At 42.7% G+C, this 25,236-nt stretch overlaps 1 protein-coding gene across 3 annotated transcripts in view; it reads left to right on the top strand.

Annotated features, from left to right (window-relative positions):
* The first annotated feature begins 3,231 nt into the window (after nt 1-3,231).
* PINX1 (PIN2 (TERF1) interacting telomerase inhibitor 1) overlaps nt 3,232-25,236 on the top strand; it is a 75,339-nt gene continuing 53,334 nt past the window's right edge. Inside the window, exons 1-6 of one of the 3 annotated variants that reach the window (XM_025395001.1) lie at nt 3,232-3,387; nt 8,322-8,431; nt 9,888-9,980; nt 11,119-11,197; nt 16,646-16,738; nt 22,883-22,959. In XM_025395001.1, the coding sequence (XP_025250786.1) occupies nt 3,369-3,387; nt 8,322-8,431; nt 9,888-9,980; nt 11,119-11,197; nt 16,646-16,738; nt 22,883-22,959 (471 nt within the window). In that variant the 5' untranslated portion in view covers nt 3,232-3,368. Of the gene's footprint in view, nt 3,418-8,321; nt 8,432-9,887; nt 9,981-11,118; nt 11,198-16,645; nt 16,739-22,882; nt 22,960-25,236 lie in introns of all 3 variants that reach the window. The other 2 variants (XM_025395000.1, XM_025395002.1) reach the window with 2 other exon arrangements.

Raw genomic sequence — 25,236 nt, forward strand, 5'->3', positions numbered from 1 at the left:
AAGAGTTTACAGGCTGCAGCACCGGGAGAAGGAACTCAGACAGAACCTGGAGGTCTCACTGAGCTAGGGGACAAACATCAAGAAATCTAGGATTCTTGGGGCCGAGTGTCAGAGAGAAGAGAACTATACTAAGGGAAACTCCAGATATTTGCAGAAGGGTCTCCTCAAGTCTTCAAATGAAGATTTAGCAGCACTTGCACTGGAGGAAACTAGTGGGAAAGAACCACCAGAGACAAGCAGGCAGAACAATCCCCAGAGCTCGCACAGAGCCAAAAGCAATTTGTGTGTCCCCAGTGGAAATAATTTCTAAACACATGGAGCATCAAGCAGAATCTTCGATAGGGTGCTGCTTTAATAGTGGGACCAGATTATAACTAAACTTAAAGACTATTGTGGGCCCATCTAGCAAAGCTTACACAAAAGGCTTGCAAAGGCCACATTTTCCCCAAGGGGAATGTATCCCAGAACAAAATATTTAAAGGAATACAAAAGCCTTCAGCCCCCAATAAAGTAACACTCACAATGTCAGATGTAAAATAAAAAGGTTACCAGTGTGAAAGATGTAGGAAAATGTGAATCACTTCCAGAAGAAAAATGTACCAAAAAAAAAAAAAGCATTAGGAAGATCAAACAATAACCCATAACCTTACCAACTAGAAATGGTTTTCAGTTAAGAATTAGAGTATTACCTTTTAGACTTTAATATGTATTTTTAAATTACTGATATTAAATGAACTATGAATGATCAAACCATTGGTACAACTTGGTGTCCTAGAGATTTTTTTCCTCTTTATGTATCTTAAGCACTTTCTTATGTGTATTTCGCTTTTCTGCTTGTAAGAACCAACACTCACTTGGCTTACCTTATGTAATGGGAAGTATATTAGAAGTATGAAAAGGAAATATGATTCTCAGCTAAATGAACCAAGGGAGGAAAAAAGACAAATAATTGGACCTCACAGGGAGTGAAGGACCAAGAGTGCAGCCAGGCTCTGAAGGCAAGTTCGCTGGGGCCCCAGGGCCTCTCCTGCGCCTCAGCAGAAGCTGTTAGTGAGTAAGTGTTCCCTCTGATGCCCTGCCTTTGGGAGACCTACCCCTCATTATCTCAGTCTTCTTCTCTTCGTACATCTTCTGGCTTTTTCTGTTGTACAGAATGGCTTCTGGCCCGGATCACTCAAATCTGTCCTACATGCTGATTAGTGTTGCCTATTCTAGAATTTCATATAAATGGAATCATATACCATGTACTTCTTTCACTGAGCATCATGTTTTTGAAATTAATTCAGGGGCCCGCAAAAGTTTTCTTAAAGGATCAGACAGTAAATATATTAGGTTTTGGGGGGTGGCCAAACCTAGTCTCTCTCAAGTACTTAGTTCTGCTGGTGTAGCCAGAAGATTTAAAATACAAACAAGATTCTGTAATTTTTTAAAAATCCCAAACTTAATAATGTTCTTTTTCAGTAGATGATCTCCATTAATATTTCATAGCCATACAGAATGCTGGGGTTGAAACAAAATTTGGAAACCATCCTGCATTCACCAAAAGGCAGAATCCCTCCTACTATATTCCTCTGTGGCCTCTGAGCATTTCCAGGAGACACCTCATTGTAACACAAGATCCAATGATAACTCAACCATTTACCACCTGAACCATGGCAACAGGCCATAAATGTCTGCCACAATCTTCCTGACCATCTTAGAGACAAAATCACCTTTCTGAAATAATATACCAACACAGGAGGTGCTTGAAATACACTGATTTCCCAACCAATTCAGTGTCCTTCATTCTATATGTCTACCTTCCACTCTCTCTGGCATAATCAAATAGATCTGCTAATTATCCTGAGATTTTTGTGATCCTGCCTACCTGAGTCCAACGCTCTACTTTTTACCTTGTTCCCTATGTCACAATGTCACAGCTTCCCTGCCTTGGCTGGGAAGATTCCATTCACTTGCCTCCCCTCACCCCCCGAGTATTCACTGATAGCTATAAGCATCCTTTTGTGTTTCTTCTAACTTTTATGAAACTAGAGTTTACCTTTTTGGTACAGATTCCTAGTTAAAGGGAGAATTTCATTGTAAACAAGAATCTAGTCCTTCAATTGCTTTTCTTGGCGTCTGAGTTGTCTCTTTTTACCTTCCTTTTATGTAGGAAAGGCTTCTGTGTGCACTGTCACCTGAAGTTTACTGGAGAGTCACTCATCCAAAAACATGTGTTTACCATACTTAAAAGTGTTATCGCTAGGATCTTATTAGAACTCCCCTGGAGACAGGGACACTTTAATTAAATGTTGCAAACATCTATGGAGCCTTACCATACTCATATTATTTTACGAGGTGCTGGTACGAATACAGAAATGGATATGATAAAGGCAACGTTCCAGTGTGTGCACTGTGGTGGAGAAAATAAATAAAATCTTTGCCTTGTTGAAGGCATCCCATTATTTAAAGAGATAACATTTTCCCCAGAACTAGTTACCTGTTTAAGTTTGGGTCCCACACAAAAACCGATAAATAGATAGCAGATCTATCTTCTGGTATCTAATATCTATCTATCATATCCATCCATCCCTCCCTCCCTCTGTCCCTCCATCCCTCCATCCATCCATCGTGTCCCACACAAAAACCGATAGATAGCAGACCTATCTTCTGGTATCTAGTATCTATCTATCTATCTAGTATCTAATTATCTATCTATCTATCTATCTATCCATCCATCCACCCATCTATCCATCCATCTATCCATCTATCATCCATCTGTTTATCTCAGAAAGCAGAGGTAGGGTATGAAGAAGAGATGGGACAATACAGTAAAAAGTCCTCCCCTCCAGCCAAGTTTTTCAAACTCCTTGTCCATACAACATTGATGACCCTAACTTCAGCTCTTTACACATTTCTTTTCCCCGTGAGGCTGAGCTGCTTGAGGGCAGGTCACGTCTTTCCACTACCCTCCTTGCCGGCACCTACGGCTTCCTGATGGAGACCCTACAGGTAACCCACGTGAGCGCGTACTCCGCGGCAGACACGCCCAGGCGGGCTTTACTCACATCCAATCACTTAGTACGCACACTCCCTCCAGCCAATGAGCGAATACGTACTCCTCTCTCCACCTCCCGCCGGGCGGCCACCGCCCCCTCAGCCTCTGGTCGTCCCGTCACCGCCCCAGGTTGCCCCGCCCTGCTCCGCCCTCTCACCGCCGCGTGCTCGAGGGGCGAGTCGCGCGCCACTGACGTCACCAGCACGCGCCCCGTCTGCAGCAGTCAGCCTGCGAGGGAGTTACGCTGGTCCTGATTCTCGTGGAGTCTCCTTCCCGCCCAGTGGCCGCAGTCACCCAGGTCCAGAGGCCGCGGTATCACAGGCTCTCCGACATGTCTATGCTGGCTGAGCGTGAGTGTCAGAAGCAGAGGCCCGACCCGGGCGCGTCGGTGAAGATGCTGGGTGACCCGCACGGCAGTCCGGAGTGACTGGGAGCGCGGGTTCCAGGCGCGCCTGGCGCATGGGGTCGGGGGACCGGGGAGCCGAGCCTGGCTCTGCTTGTCCTGCTCGCCGCAGAGCTCCCCGAAAGTTGGCCGCGGGTCTGCTAGTGAGAAAGTCCCTGAGTGTCTCCCGGAGACGCCTTCCTCACAGTCACCCTGGGGCGCGCGCGAAGTGGGTCAGAACACCGGGTCCCGCGACTGGCCCCGCCGCCGCCCTTTGTGGGGACCCGGACTGGTTGCTTCACTGCCCCCGGACCTCAGCTTCCTCAGGTTAAAAAGAGAAGGTTGAGCAGAAGGATCACTTCAAACTGTAATCACATTGTCCAAGATGTCTTGGACCCAGAAAAAGAAAAGCAAAGGAGTTAGAAGTCTCAAATATGGGACCTCAGCCACTTAGCGGGGGAGTGCAGGGCTAATGCGTAATTCTAAATGAGATCGGCGTTTTTGATCTTGTTGGCCACAGCGCCCGGTCCTGCCTGTTTACCTTTGACATTTACCTTCACTTTGTGGAGCAGGTGAAACCCCTGTCTCTGGAGAGGCTGCTGAACTTCTGAATTGTGCCTGCAGCTAAGGTCGCTTGCCACCAGATGGCAGTCGTGCTTTGATCCTGAAAAGCGGGTCCTTCTTGTGAGTTGTATAGTGAGCAATGAACAGAAACAGCTTATTTAACAGATCAACCAGACCAGCACAGCGATTTTGTGAAATAAATGCTGTTAGCACTCTTTTCTAAGAGGATGGAGGACTAGGAGCACAAAACAAAATGTGTCAGTCATCATCCCGGTTTTACAGGGGCAGAAATTGACGTTCAAAGGAAAATAATTTGCCCCTAGTCATTGAGCTAGAAAATGGCAAAATTGATCCAGTTATCTCTGTATCTTTATATTCTTGCCAGTAAGACCAGCGGAGACCCATAGAAATGAGTATGTTTTAGACTGAACCCGTGGGTTCTATTTTTTCACCAGTAAAAATCAGGAGTCAGGGTTAGAGCCTAGATAGCTAAGATCTCTTCTGGTTTTCGTATTTGATGTTTGCTCAATTCAGCATGCACTTGGCGACTTTGGCCCTAATTCTGCTATTCATTTCTGTCTGTTCCTTTGATCGGTGTTTGTGAGGCCACTAAAATCTTCTCTTACTATCTTTATCTCCAGGTGGCCTTAAATCAATGAGATGGTGAACATGAACATGGTTGGAAAAATCTGTAGAGGTGTAAAATGCTATTTGTAGACATCCGTAATTCAGATTGCATGATTTCAAGAGAGTGTTTTCAGTTCTCCTTTCCCAACGTTATTCCAAATTGTCAAATCCTTGTCATTATAAATATGTAACATTTTGTGTTTTTTTTTCCTCCATAATTTGCCAAATGGGTATAGCATCTTCTGTAATTAGATATTTAGGATTGGTGTTGTTAAGAAGAAAAACCTTAGACAAATTAAACAGTTTGATTGAGCAAAGAATGATTCAAGAACTAGGCAACCTTCAGAACTAGAACAGGTTATAAGAACTCCAAGCCTATGCTGTCAGGCAGTATTTATGGACAGTAAACGTAAGTGAGGTACAGAGACAACTTGGTTAGGGTTACCGCTCTGATTTGCCTTATTTGAATCAGCTGGCTGCCTGTGATTGATGCTCAGCTGCTGTAAAGGATTGAGACTCAGTTATATGTTACAAGAGTGTACTCCTATGATAGGCTTTCGCTTCGCTTAAATTCTAACGTAGGTTGTAATTCCTTACCTAAGGACTCAAGTACGGAGGCCTCCTCAGGCCAAATTTAGTATAATAATTCGCTCCTTCTGATCAACCTCTGAATTTTGAGAGATTGTTTAAAACTTTTGCTCCTAGCTCTTGGGACTCAACACGCCCTTTAGAGTAAATGGGATCCTAGCATAAGTCATGTGGCATTGAGCTGTTGTGTGGATGGTTTTTATTGGATTTGCCCAAAAGTATCCTGACAGATCCATTTACAGTTAGATCTCCACATAGGAGTAGCTGCTAGAGGATGGTTAAATACATCCCAAATAGTGATTCTGCAGATTCAGGGCATTCTACCTGAAGTCCAGCGCCATGCTGTAAACACTGCTATTCCAGATCGTGTCAAGGGTCCTCAAGATCATCCCGAGATTCAGCGATGTGCTGGGGGATTCAGGCACAGGACTCAGCATGTAGTCGCACTCACTGCTAAGATTATTATAGCAAAAGGATGCAGAACAAAGCCGGCAGAAGGAAAAGATGCATGGGACAAAGTCCAGAGTAAGGCAGGCATCAAGCTTCCAGAGCCCTCCCCCAGGGAGTCACACATGACACGCTTAATTCCTCCAGTAGTGAGTTCTGACAGCAAATGTGGAATGTTGCCCACCAGGGAAGCTAGTGAGAGACTCAGTGCCAGGGATTTCCTGGGGGCTGGGCACATAGACACCCTCTACCTGGCAGGCACCAAAATTCCAGGCTCCTAGAAGGAAAGCAGGCATTCAGCATAAACCATATCATTTGTGTAAACAGGAACAATGAGCCACTCTTATCAGTTCTGCGAATGGTAGGAACCCTTGGGTTCCCTGTTATAAACAGGCCTTTCAAAGGATAGCAGTCAGGCCTGCTGTGTTAGTGAACAAAGCTGAGATCTGAGCACAGAACAGACTGTGGCATGAGAATTACAAAGGACATGTAAAAGGTGAGCCAATTGGAAGAGCTCGGAGGCAGTCTTTTCCTTACCATGATTTTCCACACCTGGAAACTTGCGTGGTATTAGAGCCGGGAAGTGTTCCAGGGAAGCAGGGTTCTGGTCAAGTAAGTCCGGGAAGCAGGCAGGCCTGCTCTGGCCTCCCCTAAGAGGATCTGCACATTTGCATAGTAAAGTTTCCAGGAGATTCTTCAGTATTTTGTTTAACCCAGTGTTACTCATTTTCAATGGGAAACTGCCCCCCTTCCCTTTTAGCATCCTTGTTTGGAAACACTGGTGTGATCCCATTGATTGAAGCACACTGCCATTTCCCTGGGGGAGAGGAACTGACCTCGAATAGCTAATCTCTCGTGTAGGCATTATCGTTTGTTTTATATAAGTATGTAACATGAAGTGTGTGCCGTTCTTATTGCAGAGTGTGAGCTTATGCTCAAAACTGTCTCCTTCATACAAACCCTAGTCAAAGAACCCTGGCAAGCACTGCATAGACACATGAACTCTGACACCCTGATGCCAGCTTGCATATAGAATACTGGCTAACAGGCTTCTCTCTGGTGTGCTGTTCCTTAGCAGAGGCAGTGTTATGCTGAGTATTTGCCAAGATAAGTGAAGTGGTAACTTAGATGGAACATTTTTGGGTCACCTTTTTTTTTTCTGCAAAACACTACAAATTCGAGCCCAGCTTGTTTTGCTTTGTTAGGTGGCCTTTTTTCTGCCTGTGTATTTGTAAAGGGTTTCCTATTTTTGCTGGAGGGTGCATAGTTATGGGCCTCTATTGATTCTATGTGTGGCACAGTGAGCCCCTTTGCCAGGGGGTCGTGTTATTTTTTAATTATGTGATGAGATGGGCAAGGTAGGAGGGGTTGTGTTGATGGTTAGACAATGTGCTTACATTGATGTGGCAGGTAAATGGTAATGACACCTCCAAATTTCTCATTTGGCCACAGTCTACTTTTGGGTTTCATATTCCTGTTCTTTGAGCCTTTGGAGTTCTTTCTTTTTGCCATAATTTTCCTTAAAACTACAGTGATAAACTTGAGTTCATAATGATCAGTAGTTTATATGCATTAAAAAAAGTTGCTTTGATGAGATTCAAAGCAGTTCGCTTAATTCAGTTATACTCCTTCCTTCCTTTTTTCCTCTCCCTCTTCTTTCCTCCTTTCTTCCCTCTTTCCATTCTTCATTTTTATTCATTTATTCCATTCACATATTTATTGAGTGCCTGCTGTGGGCACAGTCATTTTTTTATTTCTTGCAATGAAGCCTCAGAAAAAACACATGAATATGAGCCCTAAGGACGTGATGGTCTAATGGGAAACCCGAAAGGTGGATGTAAATAGCTCTAATACAGTAGATGTTAAGAAACAGGTAAGTTATTCTAGGAGTTCAAAGGGGAGTCAGAGGACTTCAGGGCACCTCTGTGAGAGGGATGGAGTTGTTATTTTCTGTAGGTCATATGTGTGGAGGGTACAGTTGACTCTCCCCAAGAGTGTAATGACTATTCTATGTTGTGGATTAAGAACATAAGCTTTGAAGTCAGTAGCACCAAGGTTGGTTTAAAGGGTCTGGGTTTTGCTTGGGGATGTTGGGCAAATTTGTTTCTCTAAGCCTCAGATTTTCATATCTGCCAGTGATGATGGTACTATCCACCCTTGTTGGGTTACTGTGAATCTTTATTATGTACAGCGTTTGGAGCAAGTCTCAGGTTGAACAATTGGCATTTATTATTTTAAGTGCATCCTTGGTATTGCATATTATTTTGTATGTAGTAACGCATGACAGTGGAAGCTGTAACTGCTGCCACTACCACTGCTGATGGTGATGAGGACGCTGGTGTCCACAGGGGCTTTCAGTTGTACTGATGGTGGAGTATGGAAGGCGCAGCTCCAGTGTATTGAGTATTTGCTTTGCCACATTATGAGGGAATATTTCCATTTTAATCTTAAGAGATCAACTTATATGTCTAGAATGTACATTTATTAGGGAAACCAGGATAAATGATCCAGTCTGTTAATATTCTATTGAAGGTTGAATTAATTTCTGTATTGTAATGTATGTCATATTTTACAAACATACATAAAATACACAAAGTTATGCATGTGTATGTTTGTGTGGTATTTTCCAGGTCTGAAAGGTAGTGCATTGCTGATGAGATGCTTTTTCGTTTCTAGGTCGGCGGAAGCAGAAGTGGGCTGTGGATCCTCAGAACACTGCCTGGAGTAATGACGATTCCAAGTTTGGCCAGAGGATGCTAGAGAAGATGGGGTGGTCTAAAGGAAAGGTATTTTGGAGAAAAGCAGAAAAAATCTGAGCTAGGAAAAGAGATTAGAAATTAGGGGAAAACTTCTTTCTTGGGAGACTGGAAGAAACTTATGCTTTGGATCAGTAAGTGATTTTGATCCAAAATCAAAAATTGTTGTGACCTTATGATGATAAGTTAGGATTGAACATAAGTGTCAACTGTCTATCATTTAAGCTGCCATGCTTAGCATCTTTTGTAGATTGTGAAACTAGGGCTACACGCTTTTCTCCCTTTCCATTTGTTCGTGACTCCAGTAGAGCTGCTGCTGATATCTCTACACTTAAATGGTTCTCGTTGAGGTTGTTAGTGATCTTTAAGTGCCAATCCAGTGGGGCCTTGTTTTGTTCTCATATTATTTCACTACTCAGTGGTCCTGGATGTAATTGACTACTCTCCTTGAAATACTTCTGTTTTGGCCTCCACAGTACTATTGTCTCTTCTGTTCTCCCTTTTAACCTCACTTGCCACTCCTAAATTCATTGCTGTCTGTTCTTTCTGTAGACTTTTGATTATTAGAGCTCCTTGAGGCTCAACCTCAGGCCCTTTTTTGCACTCTGCTCCGGTGATCTCATTCATTCCCTTGCAACACTTTGGATTAGCTAAAGTCTGGGAACTGTCATTTTTCTGTATCTAGTCCAATTCTGTCCTCTGAGCTCTAGATTTGTAAATTCAGTAGCCTACTTGATATTTCCACTTGAGTAAGCATCTCAAAGGTATCATTTCTATTATAAAACTCTTGATTCCCCCAAATATATTTTTCCCAAGTTTTCCCCATTTTTCATACGTGTTACCATCTGCCACTTACACAAGCCAGAAACCTGAGTCATGCTTGGTTCCTCCACCCTCTCACCTCCTGCACCCCCAGTCATCATTCTTCTCCATGCAGGGCAGTGCTCTGCTTCAGCCACTGTCATCAGTTGCACTCATTGACTCCTTAGACTCTGAACTGCCTCCCTTCCTCCCTCCTTTTTCTCTTCTGGCCCATTTGCTATACAGCAGCCAGAATGATCTTTTAAAATATGGAAATTAGATCATGTTATTCTTAAAAGACCAGTGGTTTTCCATTGTATTTAAAATAAAATCCAAATTCCTTCCATAGGTTATGTGAGATCTAGCCCCTCCGTCATCCTATTTCCTTCATTCCTTCATTTGCGGAAGCCACCCGGGTGCCTGTGAGGTTTCCCAGTACACTGAGTTTTTCCCACCCAGGGTCTTTGCACTTGATCTTCCCTTTCCTGGAAAATCTTACAGATGAGTGCTGATTGATACAGAGGACTTAGAGTCCTGCCCCGTGTTGTTTTGTGAAAGTATTTAATGGAGAGAATCATCCACTCAGAACACCTGCCATGGGCATCTGTGAGTTTTGTAGCAGTGCTCTGCTTCTGAGTATCAGTGAGAGGCATGTTCTAACTCTCTTTGTGTTTAATCTCCACAGGGTTTAGGGGCTCAGGAGCAAGGAGCTACAGATCATATTAAAGTTCAAGTGAAAAATAACCACCTGGGACTCGGAGCTACCATCAATAATGAAGTGAGCAGCAGTGTGCCTCCTGGGTGTCTTTGCATAATTGACTTTAGTCTTGTAAATGTAAAAATTTTAGTCCAGTCAGTTGATTGATTCATCTGTTTCTGACTGTTGGTGCAGCATTTCATTTTATTCACATTTCCTCTTGAACACTGACACTTTGAATGCGTGGCACTGTAATTCGAAGTCCGTGGCCTACCGTGCTTTTCATTTTTAGTATCATTGTTCCCTTTTGCAAAGTATCTAAACTGGAAGTTTTCTTCCTCAGTTTTTGCAGCCAACAGAATCTGGTAGGAAATCTGGAGAATTACTTTAGGTAAATTGAATTACTTTGGTTAGTTCAGCATCTCTGAGTAGTGGATTGGCGGAGCTAAAATTTTTAGCCACTAAAGAAAGAGTTTATATAAGGTTGATTTCAAATGTAGTTGTTGAGGGATAGATGACACAGATATACTTATTTTCTTAGAAGAAGCATTGCCCAGTAAACCTATTCCATACTGCTTTACCTTAAGTATTCTTAAAAATGCATAAGAATGTGAATAAGGCAGATGCCCACATTGAAACCCTGCTTCCCACTGGTTTGGGAGATCTTCATTCTCTCATAAAATAATGAACTTATTAGGTAACCACCTCACAAATGGATGCTCATTGATTCAGGGGACTTGAGGTCCTTCCTCCTCCCCTTCTTCAGAGTTTTGTAAAATAGGAGTTGATGCAAGTAATTAGAATATTTTAATTTCTACTGAGCAAAGAAGAACATTTCTGTGTCTCTCATGGTTCTTGTCCTTTGAATTATGGAATTTCTCCTAGTGAGAAAAAAACAGTAATTTTATTGTGTTTTACTTTAACATTTAGCACATACGTTGCCTGTTGATTCTTTACTATAGATTGACTTGATTGACAGTCATTCACTTTTGAAATCAGGCCTTAAGCTTCCAGGAAGCCCCTTTTTAATATTGACCTGGATAAAGAGCATTTTAACTTTACATTGTTTCTTGAATCCACTTAAATTTATCAAATAATATTTTGGTAAAACATTTAAAATTTCTTAACCACTGGATTTCCTTGATTCCAAAATATATCATCTCAGTCAGTGTAGGTAAACTACAGGCTTACCTCTCATTCATTTCTTTGATATTTTCAGGACAACTGGATTGCCCATCAGGATGATTTTAACCAGCTTCTGGCTGAACTGAACACTTGCCATGGGCAGGAAACCGCAGGTAGGGAAATTGGATGACATAAGCTGTCAGTGAAAATATGTTTATCTACTTTTTGTTTTTTGCTTTTGTTATTTTTAATTGATACATAATTCTACATATTTATTGAGTACAGTGTGATATGTCAATACCTGTGCACAATTTATAATGTACACATGTGTTGTGTTCATCAGCACAATTAGCATACACATAACCTCAGACATTTATTATTTCTTTGTGTTGGGAACATTTGAAATCTATTCTTCTAGCTGTTTGAAAATATACAATAAAATATTACTTACTATAGTCACTCTACAGTGCTATAGAACACTAGAGCTTTTTCCTCTTATCTAGTGGGACTTTTATATCCAGTAGCCAATCTTTAGCTATTCCCACCTAGCTGTTCTCTTTACCTAGCTCTAATAACCACTATTCTGCTATCTACTTTTATGAGCTCAACTCTTTTAGCTTTTCCATATGAATGAGAATGTGCGATATTTATCTGTGCCTGGCTTATTTCACTTGATGTCCTCCAAGCTCATCCGTGTTGCCTCAAATGGAAAACACTCACTCTTTCGTAAGGGTAAATAGTATTCCATGGTGTGTATGCACCACATGTTGTTTCCCCGTTCATGTGTTGGTGGACACTTATTTTTATTCCATATCTTGGCTGTTGTGAATAGTGCTACACTGAACGTGGGTTTGCCGGCACCTCTGCAACATGCTGATTTCCTTTCCTTTGGGTAATGCCGGGAGTGGATTGTTGGATCATATAGTAGTTCTATTTTTAACTTTTTGAGGAGCTGCCATACTGTTTTCTATAGTGACTACATCAATAGTGCATCAGATTTCCAATTTCTCCATATCCTTGCCAATACTTATCTTTCATATTTTCGATCGGAGCTATCCTAATGGGTGTGAGATGATGTCTCGCTGTGATTTGAATTTCCATTTCCCTAATGACTGATATTAAGCATCTTTTCATCTGCTTATTGGCCATTTTTATATCTTCTTTAAAGAAATGTCTATTTAAATACTTTGCCCATTTTTAATTGGATTTTGTTGTAATCTGCAAGCATTTTTATAAACATTCTAGTTTATAAACAGTCTATTCCTTGTGTATCATGTGTGAATAATCAAAAGATATGTGATAGATTGAAAGAGAATTTTGTGGAGTGAAATAATGAATTAGACTTGAGTTCAGCAAATATTTATTGAGCTGTGTGCTGGGTACCAGTTTAGGTGTGAGGATCTGCAGGGGTGTCAGGCACAGTCCTGCTTGGATGTACCTAGCAGAATATGCTGGTAATTACCTGGTAAAATCACAGCACACATCTAACCATAGGAAGGTTTATTGCAGTGCTGTGTGTGGAAGTGAGCCCAAAAGCATGAAGGGAAAGGTGCTTTGTTGGTACTTTTTCTAACCAGATTGGACTTTTTGTTGGAATGTATAACTTGGACAGTTTTCCTTATCCATAGGATCATGATTTTGAAATATCCTAACAGTTCTGTGTGTGGTTCTAATATGAAGGCCAATAATTTATTAGCAGAAGAAAAAGATAAGGAAAATGTTTTCTGAAAATACCGAGTGACTCATATTAGGAAATACAGGATCTATGAAGTAGTAAAGTTCAAGGACACTATTCCTTACTAATTATACACAGAAAACATCTTGATATTTATGATCACACTTGAACTCAGTAGAAATACAGATAAGAATGTAAGCTTGGCTGGGCACGGTGTAATCCCAGCACTTTGGGAGGCTGAGGCAGGCAGATCACCTGAGATCAGGAGTTCGAGACCAGCCTGACCAACATGGAGAAACCCTGTCTCTACTAAAAATACAAAATTAGCCGGGCGTGGTGGTGCATGCCTGTAGTCCCAACTGCTTGGAGGCTGAGGCAGGAGAATTGCTTGAACCTGGGAGGCAGAGGTTGCAGTGAGGCGAGATCGCACCATTGCACTCCAGCCTAGGCAACAAGAGTGAAACTCCATCTACAAAAAAAAAAGAATGTAAGAATGTAAGCATGACCGTATAAGACTTGGAGATTAAATAGGATGTAGTGGTTTAGAGACAGACACCAGAGTCAGACTGCCTGGATTTTAATCCTGGTCTGACTCTTCATTTGCATGACCTTGGGTAAATTGCTGAACATGGCTGTATTTCGATTTCCTCTTTGGTCAAATGGAAGCAGTAGTGTCATCCTTGGAAGGTTGTTGTGAGGACTAAATGCGTTATAACATCTGAGAAAAGCAAGCAGAGATAGTCAGCACTGTAAGCCTCCTGATAGCGTAGCTGGCAAGTCTAGAGCCATAAACTACGATTAAGGCTAGAAAATTTACTTTACTCTGAAGGATTTCGATAAGGAATCTAGGGTTTTATTTTCTCTCTCCCTTCTTTTTTTTTTGTTTTTTTTGTTTTTTTTTTTGAGATGGAGTCTTGCTTTGTGGCCCAGGCTGGAGTGCAGTGGCGCAATCTTGGCTCACTGCAACCTCTGCCTCCCAAGTTCAGGAGATTTTCCTGCCTCAGCCTCCTGAGTAGCTGGGATTACAGGCACATGCCACCACTCCTGGCTAATTTTTGTATTTTTAGTAGAGACAGGGGTTTTACCATATTGGTCAGGCTGGTCTCAAACTCCTGACCTCATGATCCACCCACCTTGGCCTCTCAAGGTGCTGGGATTACAGGTGTGAGCCACTGTACCTGCCCTCATGATTAGTAGATTATAGTTAGTAAAATTAGCGGATCTGTTATAAATTTTAATGAATGCTTATTAAACACATCTCTTTAGCAGTGTACCTCCTGACGAGCTGGGTTGGCGTAGGGGTGTGGGGACTAGGCCAGCTGCTTTGATTGCTGCTTTGACACCAGTATTTTCGCTTGTCCCTCACTGATCCCAGTAAGAGGAAAGTTGTGCCTTTCCTTTGTAAAGTGGGAGGGGGCACCTGGGAAGGGACAGCGAGATTGACGCATAACTCAGACTCCGAGCAGTTTCAGGCACGAGTGCACATGAACAAATGGATAGAAAGTGATTCCTCAAGGCCTGGCGGTACTCATGCATCCTTCTTGATACCTGCATACCGAGAAGGTAGAGACGCTCCCCAGGTCATTCTTCTGTCCTCTCAAGGCTGAGAGCTGCTCTGTGAGGGCACAGTGTGGTGGTTCAGGATGTGGCCTCGCAGTCATGTCTTTCTGGGCATTGGTCCCATCACGGTGGTTTCCTGGGTGTGCATTATCAGTGTCGTCCTCTGTGGTGAGTTCAGGCATCACAGCAGCTCTCTTATGGAGTGGCTGTGGGAAGGAAATCCAAGAATTCATGGAAAGCCTCCAGTCCAGCGCCTAGTCCCTCATACATTTGCAGTTGGTAGGAGCCACTTTAAGCTGATAACTTCCTCTGTGATCTGTGATGGGAACATCAGCATTGAAAATGTTATGTGCCATATGAAGTGCAAAAGAGAAGAATTTACTAGTAGGATGTCTTTGCAAAAAAATCCAAGGTGTCCCTGGGAAGTGGCTGCAGAAGAGAATGTTTCAGCTTGTGGAAATAATGCACCCGTGCTGGGCTTTGCCTCAAGTGTGGAACGTCTGTCTTCATGTTCTTCCGAGCCTGCTGTATAGTTCCCATTTCAGCTTTGAAATAAGTCACTCCTGGGAGGGACTTCAGTGCAGTCACATGCTGTTGAATGGACACGTGCTTGTTTCGCTCCAGTATTAGGGTGAGAGTTTCTTTTTTTCCAGCTTCTCTTGTATCCTCTGAAGACGGCTGGGTTGTTGGATTTTTTTTTTTCTCTTTTCTTTTTTTTTTTTTGAGACGGAGTCTCGCTCTGTCACCCAGGCTGTAGTGCAGTGGCGCGATCTCGGTTCACTGCAACCTCTGCCTCCCAGGTTCACGCCATTCTCCTGCCTCAGCCTCCTGAGTAGCTGGGACTATGGGCACCCGCCACCACATCCAGCTAATTTTTTGTATTTTAAGTAGAGACGGGGTTTCACTGTGTTAGCCAGGATGGTCTCGATCTCCTGACCTCATGATCCGCCCGCCTCAGCCTCCCAAAGTGCTGGGGTTACAGGCGTGAGCCACCACGCCCGGCCGCTTTTTTTTCCAGTTTCTCTAACGTCATAGCTGAATGTTCTTAAAACTATAGGAAAATTTAGTCTCTCTTCTACCTGTGATCTGTTTCTGTGTCACTCTTCTGTCTGAACTTGACAAGCAGATACAGGTGAGAGAATGCAGGTGGCTAGCTAATTTATAATTGACTCTAACCCCAGATCAGCCTGCTCTGATATTTCAGGCAAGGGACTACTTTCTGGCTCACATTTTCCCTTCTGTCAAAGGAGTTCCCACTCGGATGTCTTCCTCAGTGGTGTGTTCCTGCTCCTTTTGCCTTGCCAGTGGTCCTCCCCAAAACCCTGAGGAGGTGGCTCGGAGCCAGTGCTGCTCCGTCACATGTCACCTAATCGTCATCTCTGATCTGTATTTAGATGATCATTTAACCTGTCTTGCCTCTATTCACTTTTTAAAATAACTTTTTATTTTGAAATAATTACAGGCTTGTAGGAATTCGCAAAATGATGCAAAGAGTCCTGAACGTCTTTCCCCTGTTCTCTCAGGGTGGAGAGACATTATATTGCTGTGGCTTTTCGAAACCAGGAAGTTGACACTTGGTGTTACTGTTAACTGCACCACAAACCTTATCCAGTTTTCATCATTTTTTTTGGCCTCCATTCATTTGTACATGGGTATATGCTTCTGTGCAATTTTATCACAAGTGTAGATTCATGCAGCACCCACGACGGTGAAGATACAGGATTGGCCACCACGGCACAGCAACCTCATGCTTCATCTTTGTATTTGTACTCACTGTACCTTTATCCTTGTCCCCGAGAAACCATTCATCTGTCCTCTCTCTATATAGTTTTGTCATGTCGAGAATGTTCTGTAGATGGAGTCGTATGATGTGTTTTTCTAGATGGACCTCTTTGACTAAGCACAGCACCCTGGAGTTCGTCCTGGCCGTTGCAGTGGCAGCGGCCGCCCCTCTTCACTGTGGAGTGGTATTCCACTGCAAGGATGGCCCAGGGCTTGCTCGGCTGTTCATGCATATTCACATGTTGAAGGACTTGGGCGTGATTTCGGTATTTTGCTGATGAATAAGGCTAATATGAACATTTGTGTCTAGGTTTTTGTGTGAACACAAGTTTTCATTTCTTCCTCAAGGATTTTCTAAATTTCTGGAGGGCAGCTTGGCCTGATCCATAGTATGCAAATTAAGGAAATATTTCTAATCATTTGACCGGTAGAAAGAAAACAGAGATCCAGCAGAAGGGTGCTATTGCAGAGCAAATAAATGAAAGAGCTCAATCATAAATGATATGGTTCCTAAAATTTTCTTTAAAGACTATCCACTGTTAGGAGAATAAATGAGATTGGATTACAAAGACTTTAATGTACTTTTTTTCATCTTTTTTTAAAGATTCCTCAGACAAGAAGGAAAAGAAATCTTTTAGCCTTGAGGAAAAGTCCAAAATCTCCAAAAACCGTGTTCACTATATGAAATTCACAAAAGGTAAGATTAAGCATTTCTTTACTTGTTGTTGAAATCTGTGTGTTTGTCCTGAGTTGCTTGAAGCATTTTAGCTCTTGGCCAACAGTGACTTCATGCTTTATGGACAGCCCGACTGAATTGCTCTGAAACGGTGCTGGAGTCTTCGCGTTGACTGTGGTGTGCCTGAGGATCTTGTTAGAATTCAGATCTGGGAGATTTGAGATGGGATCCAGGTTAGGCTTTAGAGTGGGAACAAATCCTGTGGCTGAGCTGAAAAATGGAATCAGCTTATATTTAGAGGAAAAAGGGACTTTATGTAGCTAGGTCAGAAAATAATTTTTTTTTTTTTTTTGAGACGGAGTCTCGCTCTGTCGCCCAGGCTGGAGTGTAGTGACTGGATCTCAGCTCACTGCAAGCTCCGCCTCCCGGGTTTACGCCATTCTCCTGCCTCAGCCTCCCGAGTAGCTGGGACTACAGGCGCCCGCCACCTCGCCGGCTAGTTTTTTGTATTTTTTAGTAGAGACGGGGTTTCACCGGGTTAGCCAGGATGGTCTCGATCTCCTGACCTCGTGATCCGCCCGTCTCGGCCTCCCAAAGTGCTGGGATTACAGGCTTGAGCCACCGCGCCCGGCCCAGAAAATAATTTTTATTTCCTGCCCAACATTTTTAGCTGCACTGTGTTTTTTCACAGCTGAGTGTTTGTTGGTGTTAAATAGCTCTTAATATGCCAAGTTAGAGAATTATGCTCTATGTTGAGACCTCCAGTGTGATAAAGCACACTCCCTGGTTGACCTTTTATTCCACGTAATTTATCTATTTCACAGCGTAGGCATTCCATGGTCATTGCCAAGTTGGGTAGAAAGCCGTTTGAGAACTGGGTGAGAATCCCTATTCCTTCATCACCACCTCCCCAGCCCCTTCCCAGTGTGTGAAATCATTTGTGCATGCGGTTGTCCCCTTCAGCCACTAGGTGGCGGTCTTGCATTGGAAAGAAACAATTTAACTTGATCGCATCAACTCCCCAGTTGTTTGCCTGTAGAACAGTATCATGAATTAGAAACCTACTTATTACATAGTATACATAAGAAGCATGATGATGATGCTGATGCTGTCATATCTAGTCTCTACTGATGGTTCTTTCCTGGGAGGTTGGATGTGTTTTACCTCGATATGCCAGGAAAAGCACATCTCTTTGCTTTGGTCTTCTATGAATGCCATGCATATCAGGGCATTGCTGGGAAGCTCTTAACTTGTAGAACCAGCCTGGATAGCAGTGGGAGCTGGAATTCCCACTACTTTGAAGTATTGATGATGTTTTTCATTTGGGGCCAGGAGCCCAAAAGTAAGGACTGGGTTTGGTTGAGGTGAGAGGCCGTGGCAGAGCTGAGTGAATCAGGGCTTGTGTGCAGGGAGAGGCTGGGCCTCCCTTCTCTCATCAGCAGCCGTGGCTCTTCCGCTTCATCCCTTCTTTCTCTCACGCGGAACTTTCTTGGCTGTCACCTGTATCCCTTCTGACTGGGGTTCTTCTCCACCCCAGCCTGCTACGGATCAGAATATAGGCTTCGTTGGCCCTCAGTCCTTTTGAGGAGAGGGTAAATGCTCACTTCATACTCAATCCCTGAAATAGCACTTCTGTTTTCATTAGACTGTAGAAAAAAGCAAGATCACAGAAGGTGCTGTTGCAGAGCAAATTAATAAAACTCAGTGAGCTGTAACTTTCGGATGGTGTGGCAGCATTTTACGCTTTCACTTTTACAGGTAGAATCTTCTGATTTTCCTTTGGTGCCAGACTGCATGCATGATTTCATCTGAAGCATTTGCTGAGGCTGGGATAAGCCTCTGTAATCTGCTTTAATCTAATGGATGCCGGGAGCATCTGCTTTCTATTTCTAGTTAAGCCACTCCTTTGCTGGGTGACCCTGTCAGACTGCTGGGTGACTTGTGCCTTCGTTTTCTGTCTTCCAGCGACGGTTCTGTATCTGTTAGCCTTGCCTGGGAAGAAGGGGGAGTCAGTATGCAGAAAAGAAAGAGTTCCGGATCTATTGTCAGATTGCAGAGAGTAGCTGGAGTGGAGACGGGAAGGACATGCAGACTGGGCCTATGTAGGAAAGAGAGAAGGAAGCACAAGTCCAGGGAGTGAAGAAAAGAATGGTTTACCATCTGGCTTTTCAGTCCTCGGTGCAAGCTTATTTTAAAGTTTCCTCTAGGGTGCACTATCTTAGATCACAGAAAATCTGACTCTGGCCATTACTCGCTTAGACAAGTCACCTACCCATTTCCCTTCAGACTCAGTTTCCTCTTTTGTAAAATGTGGATACATTTTGTTAAGTTCTAAGGTAGGTTCTGTTTTATGATTTATAAGAAGTGACCCATTTATGGAACTTTTGCTTTTTCAGCATTATAGACCGTAAAGATTTTAACCAGTGGGCATGCTCATAATGACAGTAACTCATTCACGTAGTTGATGAGGATGATTCATATTGTCACTCATGTATGGTCCAGGAAATCAAACAGGAAGATGGAAATTTTACATAGCTTGGTAAGAGCTACTGCCTAAATATTGGCTTTATCATTATTTTTATTTTTATTTTGAGACAGGATCTCACTCTGTTGCCCAGGCTGGAGCACAGAGGCACAATCTCGGCTCACTGCAGACTTGACCTTCTGGGCTCAAGTGATCCTCCTGCCTTAGCCTCCCAAAGTGCTGGGACTACAGGTGGGAGCCACTGCACCTGGCTGGTTATATCTTTTTAGTTCTGATATATAATTATTCCTTTCCCTGGTCCTGAGTTTATCATTCTAACTTGAGCTAATTTATTGTATAATTTTAAAAGTCAGTTTTATCCATGCTTATTTAAAAGCCCAACTCCAGCTTGGTTTGTGAGTTTTTTTTTTTTAATTTAAAAGATGTCTGCAGATAGAGGCTATATCTGCAGAGGGGAAAATGTCAATCGATACAAAGCCATTTTTGAGGTTTTCTGACTGGATGGTGAGATGTTGGCAGGAGAGCAGTGCTTCCTCCCCTCAGTTATGCAGTCGTTGGATGAAAGTTGCATAAACTGTAATTGTGCAGCTTTATCCTGGGAATCTTGCAGACTTCTTATTCCTGTGAGAGTTTGGGCTCTTTTATGTGCTTCTTAAGGAAACGACATGCCTCACGCGTGTTCAGGTGCTCAGCTTCCTGGTCGGGAAATACAGAATTGGTATGCACAGCGCAGTCAGCCCCGCCCCTCAGTCGCACACTGGTGGTGAGGAGCATTCCGTTTCCTCTTCTGATTCTTTTGACATTTAAATAAATATCAAGTAGCACCTTGTAGGCTTTTTGAAAATTCTGACTCTTATTATTGGTTATTAGGGTCTGACCTGTGTCACCCACACTGACTCTTCTCACTTCCCTGGTTTACGGTGGCTTTTAGTGGAGTTACCCTTATCTGCTGCCCTCAGCTGACTACCAGTTCTGTGTGTTTGCAATTAAAAAAAAATAAAAATAAAAGTATTTCATTTTATTTGTCCTTCTTGATTGAATAATGAAAATGAATTTTCTAAACAATCAAAGCTACCTATATAAACCCTAAGTGTTTTTTATTTTAGCAAACATTTTCCTCGCCCTTCGCTGCTTTACTCTCGGCAGCTCAACTCTGCTTTTCCGTGGAGTTGGTTTTTCGAGCCTCAGTTCTAATACAGCTTGTTGGGTTATTGCTAAACTGGTTCCAAATCATCTTGATTCCCAAGTTCTCGTGTCTATAAAAGTTTTAGTTGCCTCCCATGTGGACTTCTTGGTATTGTAAAAGTGTCTGACTATAGCAGTAATTTTCCTCCCTTCCCAGTAGCTACTCTGATAGACTGGGAGACTGATAATCATGATTATTAGACAACAGCTAAAACGATCCTAAATAGAGCGTTCTTCCCTGAAAGCACCTGCTCATCGTTGCAGGAACTTGCAGTCTGACCCTCGGAGGCTTTTCTTACTGGTTCTGCAAATGTCATGCATTGAAGACTAATGGATGAACCAAATCCAGATAGATCTGTTTCCTATCCCGTTTTCTTAATTGTCGTTTTCTCTAAGTTTGTCAACAGTATTTTGTATGATTTGACCATAATTCAGAATTGAAACAAATAAGCTTTTTAAATACGTTTTAAATTTGTGGTATTTATTCACAAGTGGCCATAATTTCCTAGTGTTTATAAGCTTTCCATCAGGACCATTAATTAGTAAGAGTCTCAAGGTCACTTCCATCTTCACCTTTTTATCCACCTTTTATATTCCTTTCCACTGGTCTCTGACTCTTCTTTCTCCTCTGTGTTCTTGTTTTCCAGATCAAATCCAGAGCAAAGCCTGTAACAATCCTGGTTTCTACACTTATTTAAGTGAACTTTGCTAAAGGATAAAAATTTCTGATACAAGAATCCATCATCAAAACTTTAGACACAATTGCACCTTCATTGATATAGCTTACTGTCTCTGCCAGCTTGACAGTTTCCCCTTTGACTTTCAGATCTGTTTTGAATCTCTGTGTGTTTGTCTTTTGACATCGTATTTTAGAATTGTGATCTTGCATATACCCTCTCTTCCTTAATCCCTCCCGCATTCCTTTTAGTCGAATTCCTATAAAAGAGATCTTAATTTGCGTTTTCTAGAGTGTCTGTATTCCAGAGGATAGGTTAGGGATAGATGGCCAGTACACATTTTGAAGTAAGTACAGCTGCCTTTTCTGAAGTACAAATTGTGCTTTGCTTTGGAAAATGGGTTGTGCTGGCAGCAAAGCTGTGAGGACATCTCTACACCTCCGATGAGTGTGTCCACCTCTTTCCGCTACAACCAGTTTTCTTCCCCACTTTCCCGGTTCATTTTTTGCACTATCTGTGATGTGCATTGTCTATTCTTAAGTAGGTTTTCCCTTGGGTCTTTTTGTGTAGGTCCTATTTAATCATAAATGAGAAGCAGGAGGGCTTAGTGTCAAGCTCAGGTAGGAAGGAGAGCAGCAGGCAGAGCCCAGGGAGCCTGCCCTCCTGGGAGGAACAGGTCATACCGCCTGGGCCACTTCATCTGGTACTGCTGCCTTGGAAACTGGTTTTGGCACCTGGTTTTGCATTAAATTGAAGGGTGTTTTGTTTTTTTAATTTCACGGAGTCACTGAGCAATGTCATATTTAAGTGCCCCAGTGATAGTCAGTGAACTAGAACCTTCTGGGTCATGACATTACTTTGCCAAGTCAGTGTGCTACAGGAAACCAAGAAGACGAGTTGGTCTGTGATGGTGGAACTCGGCTTCCAGTGTGAAACTCACATTCCTGTGTCTGACCCAGAACCTCCCTCGCCCAGAGCCTCAAGCCTTTACATGGAGTAGTCACATTTTACAATGCATTTACCACACCGTTGAGAAATGGGGATAGATTTGGCCGACTGCTCACAGAGGATTATTGGGTAGAAGTGGAAATTCCAAAGAAGGGAATTTTAAATTAGTTGGTTCGTGGGTTTGAAATTAAAGAGTTTAGTGTTTTAAATAAGAACCATAGAGCCATTTAATTTCCTGCTCTCCCTATGTAGCCTTTTATTTAGAGACAATACAGCTAGAGCAGTAAAGAACATTTTAAGAAGAAAAATCTGAAACTCTGTCCCCCTTATACAGTATTTTTTATTCATATATATTCTTTTAAAATGTTTGTTTGTTAATTATTAAGCTCCCATATGTCAAATATGATACGTTCTCATTCATGTGCATATGTGGAGTTGAAGCTATGTATCTAGTAGTATTTTTTAATCTGCATTTCATAATCTTTAAGTAGCTCATGTCTCTGAAGCAAATGAGATCTATTTTTAAATGAGGAACCCAGAGACCCAGGAATTGCACCTTGAGGGCATAGCGGGAGTAGAGTGAGCTGTAGAATTTAGCTTTCCTTGCAGTCAGTATGCTCTGGGTTGTTTCTATAATTAAGTGAATGTCAAGAGTTCTGGTTCTTAAACGTTTACTTGTTTTTAAAATTTAATTAATTTTGTTTACTAATAGAAGAGTTGTAATGAAACAGTGGGTAGAAAGTCAGTAGTTACAAAGTTGTTTATTTCTTTCCCAAAAGCCATTTTCCTTTGAGGTGCTGCGTAACTCATGTCTGTGCTCCTTCTCTTAGGAAGAGCGGTCTCACTGAAAGCATCACATTGTTTTTCTAGGGAAGGATCTGTCATCTCGGAGCAAAACAGATCTTGACTGCATTTTTGGGAAAAGACAGAGTAAGAAGACTCCCGAGGTATAAAGCCCAGTACAGTGTCTGTGTTCCGCTTTAATACTGTCTGATTTTCACCTGTGTATGGGACTGTTTCTATCTAGGACTAGTACTTTTCCGACAAAGTTTCCGAAACACTTTGGAGGCTTCATACACAGCCTAGATATGATCCTTTGAATAATATTAGTGGGTAGATAATGTTTTATAAGGAATCTTAAAAAAAAGAATAAGCGTTTTCTGGTTTTTGGCTTTTGTTCTTTTGGTTTTGGTGTGAGAACTAGATTAAACTTGGGGAAGAATACCCATTGCCGTTATAATCGGAGGGGAAAATATCTCTTCCGTGGCCAAGCGGGGAGGGATTTTGTCCGTTCTGCTCCAACTGCGTTACTCCCTTTGGAATGGAGGTGGGAGGAAGCATGTCACCTTCATTCTCTAGAACCAGCCTGTTCCATTCTAACAGCATCTGAGACAGTGCTAGATCAGCACCATCTGTAAGGGGGTTCGATGGGGTGTTTCCGCTATTATTCAGTATTTTTGCTTTACAACTGGAAGAAAAGAATGGGGTGACTAAACTGCACCCTTAATGGAATGAAGTCCATAATTTATCATTCTAATTATTAAATTGGGCTGTATAATATTGCAAATAATTTTTTGTGCTGTTTTTAAGTGTAAGAGACAGCCCTGGATATAGTTTGAGATATATTAGGATTTTGAAATACGGATTTCTGAAGATAACAGGCTAAAAATACTTAGAACTGGTATTGTCTTAAGAAAATCTGGAACATATGGTTGTGACCAGTGTTACTCAGCTAACCTGGTATGTTGTACTCATGTTCTTTTATTGGTTCCTAGCCAGGGCCCTTGGTGACCATAGAGCAAAAAAGAAGACTTGGTTTATTAATTCCTGGCATTTTTCCAGACTGACAGAAATCTTTATTTCTAGGATGGTAGATATTTATTTCTTAATAGTAATAATTTTTAGAGAGTCCAGAATTACCAGTGGTTGGAAGTCTTGTTTGGTGATTCCCTGTGCAGATTGGGACTAAATTCCCTGGTATCTTAGCCCTTGTCTGCCCCTGTACCCTCAGCAGATGGAAACAGCAGGCTGGGAAAGGATACCTGGCTTTGGTGCCTGTGTGGACTGTGCTGAGTCACGGGATAGGCAGTGGTCACTAGGGAGAAGCTCTCTGACATCAGGCCAGGCTGGCTGCTCCTTCACAAGGGGCTGCTGGAAAGAGCCATGGTCAGACAGGCTGGCTTCTGGTTGCAACTCTGCCCTCAGTGCCCACCGTGAGACCTGGACTAGGCCACTCTTCCTTGTTCACTGAGGACATGGCCTCTGGCTTATCCTAGCCTCCCCTCCAACCCCTCCTCCTTGACTCTCTCAGTCGTCTCCGTGTCCTCAGGAAGAAATGGAATTCCAGTCCCGTGCCTCTTGCACTCCATCTCCTTTAGTCTGCCCAATAGCTGCCCCCACCCCACGATCACAGCCTGAGCCTTTGCATCAACTCCACATCCCTCCCACACCTTGAGATAACCCCCATCTCCCCAGCCCCGTGGGGCGCACGGTGCCTTCTGCACTGGTGCTTCCACATCCCCGCACACTGATCCTCTCTCTTCTCCCTGCCGCCCACCCACCACCCCTAGCCTTTGCCCTCCCGGACACCCTCTTTGAAAAGGTACAGTTGAACAGATCGGGGGGGAATATTACTTATCGGCTTTTGTAGAACTTTAAGAGAATTTATGTGGTTGGTGCAGAAAGCTGTTAGTTGTCAGAGATCAGAGGTTGCTGATCCTCTGGCAGATTTGTGTTTGAGAATTTATTTGTGTTGGGTGCCTTGAGATTTTTATCACTATGTGGTGTTACTTGACTCTGGTGGCTAAGTCATGTTAAAGTGAGATACCTACCTGTGTTTGAGGAGCTTCAGAAGCAGTTCCCTAACGCTAGCCCCCGGGAAAATCTCTTTTGGTCCAGTTGGTGTAGAGATGATCAACCTTGATGCAACATGGTGTTTTGTGCAAGATTTCTGTTAGTCACATCTTTCTCTCTCTTCCAGTTCAGTGTTTTCTTCCAGTGATGAATTTAGGTCCTACCTGTTGGTGAGGCAGTCTTCTACCAGGCCCTGCTCTCTGTCTGTAGCCATAGTTCTCAACAAGGTTGCCCTGGCATTGCCTAATAAGCTTTAAACAAACACTAATGCCAGGGTCCTGCCCAAGACCGATTAAATTAAATCTTGGGTCAGGGCCCAGGTATCTGTATTACAAAAAGAGAAAAATTTAAAAAAAATTTTTTTTCAATAC

Source organism: Theropithecus gelada, chromosome 8 (assembly GCF_003255815.1).
Source record: "Theropithecus gelada isolate Dixy chromosome 8, Tgel_1.0, whole genome shotgun sequence".
Taxonomy (NCBI): Eukaryota; Metazoa; Chordata; class Mammalia; order Primates; family Cercopithecidae; genus Theropithecus; species Theropithecus gelada.